Genomic DNA, 2,366 nt, shown 5'->3' with positions numbered 1-2,366 from the left:
AATTATTTGTAAAATCTGTTTCTATAACATAGTTTGTTTTTACACTTTATGTTTGTGCTCGATGTTCATTAATATTACGTATAAAATCCAAAAATCTTTATTCATGTTGATTTCATGAAGAGAATCTGTCCGTCTGAAGATAAAAAGTGTGTCCGTGTCCGTGTCCGTGCTCGTGTCCGTGTCCGTGTCCGTGTGTCCAGTTCGGCTCCACCATGGCGGCTCTGTGGCTCCAGTCTGTCTCTCTGCTGGTCTTACTGGTCGTGTCGTGGCCGGGCTCCCAGGCCGCCACGGCCCCGCAGCACCTGTGCGGCTCTCACCTGGTCGACGCCCTCTACCTGGTCTGCGGGGACAGAGGCTTCTTCTACAACCCCAAGAGAGACGTGGACTCTCTGATGGGTGAGACACAAAAACAGACGCTGTCCAACATCACAAAATGTCAAATCTGAAAACCTAAAACATTTTTGTCTTTTTTACGTCTTCTGAGCGTTTTCAGGCTAAAATCCCAAATATGGCCCCGATAGGGTGCCAGGTGGTCCCCCAAACATTTTCTAATTCACAATAAAAATGAAGCAATTCATCCTAGAAATGTCCTAAATAAGGAAAAATCCTAGACGCATCTTAAAATACGACAAATGCCCTTAAATCCTCAAACTGTCCTAAAATCTAAGAAACATCCCAACACCTGAAAACGTCCTTAAATCTGAGAAATGTCCAAACAGTCCAGAAACATTCTGAAATCAAAGAAATGCCCTAAAATCCTACAAACATCCAAAAATCCTGGAAACATCCTGAATTCTGAGGAACACTCAGAATGTAAGAAATGTCCTAAAATCCTAGAATTGCCCTTAAATCCGAGAAATGTCCCAAAAGTCAAGAAACGTGATAAATTTTTTTTAGAAATGTGCAAAAAAATTTAACAAACTTCCTAAAATTTGATTAACTCCCTAAAATCCCACAAATATTCTCAAACTGCAGAAATGTCCTCAAATTCTAGTACAGTCCTAAAATCACAGAAACATACATAAATCTGATAAACATACGATTTTTCCTGCAATCCTTGAAACATCATAAAGACCTAGAAATGTCTTGAAATCCAGAAATACATCCAAAAATCCAAGAAACATCCTGAAGTCCCAGATATGTCCTTAAATACAGAAATATCCTAAATTCTGAGAAATGTCCTTAAGTACTACAAATGTCCAATACTCCAAAAAATGTCCTAAAATCCTACAAATGCTCTGAAACCCAAAAAGCTTAAAATACTAGAAACTTCTTAACGTGTTTGTACGTTGCCCCTGGCCCCTGGCCCCTGGCCCCTGTCATTAAGAGAAAGGGGCCCCGACACAGAGCCGGTTGAGTTTTCCAGGTTCAGACCGCTTGTTGCAGTAAAAGTACAAATACACTGTGAAAATACTCTGTAACAAATAAAAGTACTGCGCTGAAAATGTGGCTGAGCTAAAAACAAAAAGCGCAGGTTTATCTGACAAACACGCCTGAACCCCGTCTGTCCGTCTGTCTGTCTGTCTGTCTGTCCGTCCGTCTGTCTGTCTGTCTGTCCGTCTGTCTGTCTGTCTGTCTGTCTGTCTGTCTGTCTGTCTGTCCGTCTGTCCGTCTGTCTGTCTGTCCGTCTGTCTGTCTGTCTGTCCGTCTGTCTGTCTGTCTGTCTGTCTGTCCGTCTGTCTGTCTGTCTGTCTGTCCGTCTGTCTGTCTGTCTGTCTGTCCGTCTGTCTGTCTGTCCGTCTGTCTGTCTGTCTGTCCGTCTGTCCGTCTGTCCCGTCAGGTTTCCTCCCTCCGAAGGCTGGCGGAGCGGCGGCGGGCGGCGAGAACGAGGTGGCGGAGTTCGCTTACAAGGACCAGATGGAAATGATGGTGAAGCGCGGCATCGTGGAGCAATGCTGCCACCGACCCTGCAACATCTTCGACCTGCAGAACTACTGCAACTGAACAGCTACCAGGAGCCTAGCTTAGCCTAGCTTAGCTTAGCTTAGCTTCTTGGCTAACGTAGCCTGGAGCCCCGCCCACCTCCGACCGCCCCAGCTCCTCCCCCCTCAGGTGACGGCAGAGCTGCCGTCACCTGCTGAGAAATGTATGAAATTATTTTTCATAAAAAATAAAGTTTTGTGAATTGAGATTTTCAGAAACGCGTGTTTATTAATGTTGATTTTTATTTTATCTCTGTCTTTATTGTTATTTAATCACAGTAATAATAATAACAATAATAATCACACAAATGATAATAACAACTTTTACTAACTAACTTCTACTGTACGGAAGCCAATGAGGGCTGTGCCTCCAATAATTGTTTTATTGGTGTTACCTCAAAATCATGCCTTAATTTCTTTTTCACAGATATCGAAATAATTAAC

General features: G+C 43.2%; 1 protein-coding gene across 1 annotated transcript; it reads left to right on the top strand.

Annotated features, from left to right (window-relative positions):
• The first annotated feature begins 212 nt into the window (after nucleotides 1-212).
• Nucleotides 213-2,032, top strand: ins (preproinsulin). The gene is made up of 2 exons (XM_042481461.1): nucleotides 213-396; nucleotides 1,781-2,032. Exons 1-2 carry the CDS (start codon nucleotides 213-215, stop codon nucleotides 1,942-1,944), a joined length of 348 nt encoding a protein of 115 aa, XP_042337395.1. The 3' UTR covers nucleotides 1,945-2,032.
• The last annotated feature ends 334 nt before the right edge of the window (nucleotides 2,033-2,366 follow it).

Source organism: Plectropomus leopardus, unplaced genomic scaffold (assembly GCF_008729295.1).
Source record: "Plectropomus leopardus isolate mb unplaced genomic scaffold, YSFRI_Pleo_2.0 unplaced_scaffold2873, whole genome shotgun sequence".
Lineage (NCBI taxonomy): Eukaryota > Metazoa > Chordata > Actinopteri > Perciformes > Serranidae > Plectropomus > Plectropomus leopardus.
This window is presented reverse-complemented; position numbering and strand designations above follow the sequence as displayed.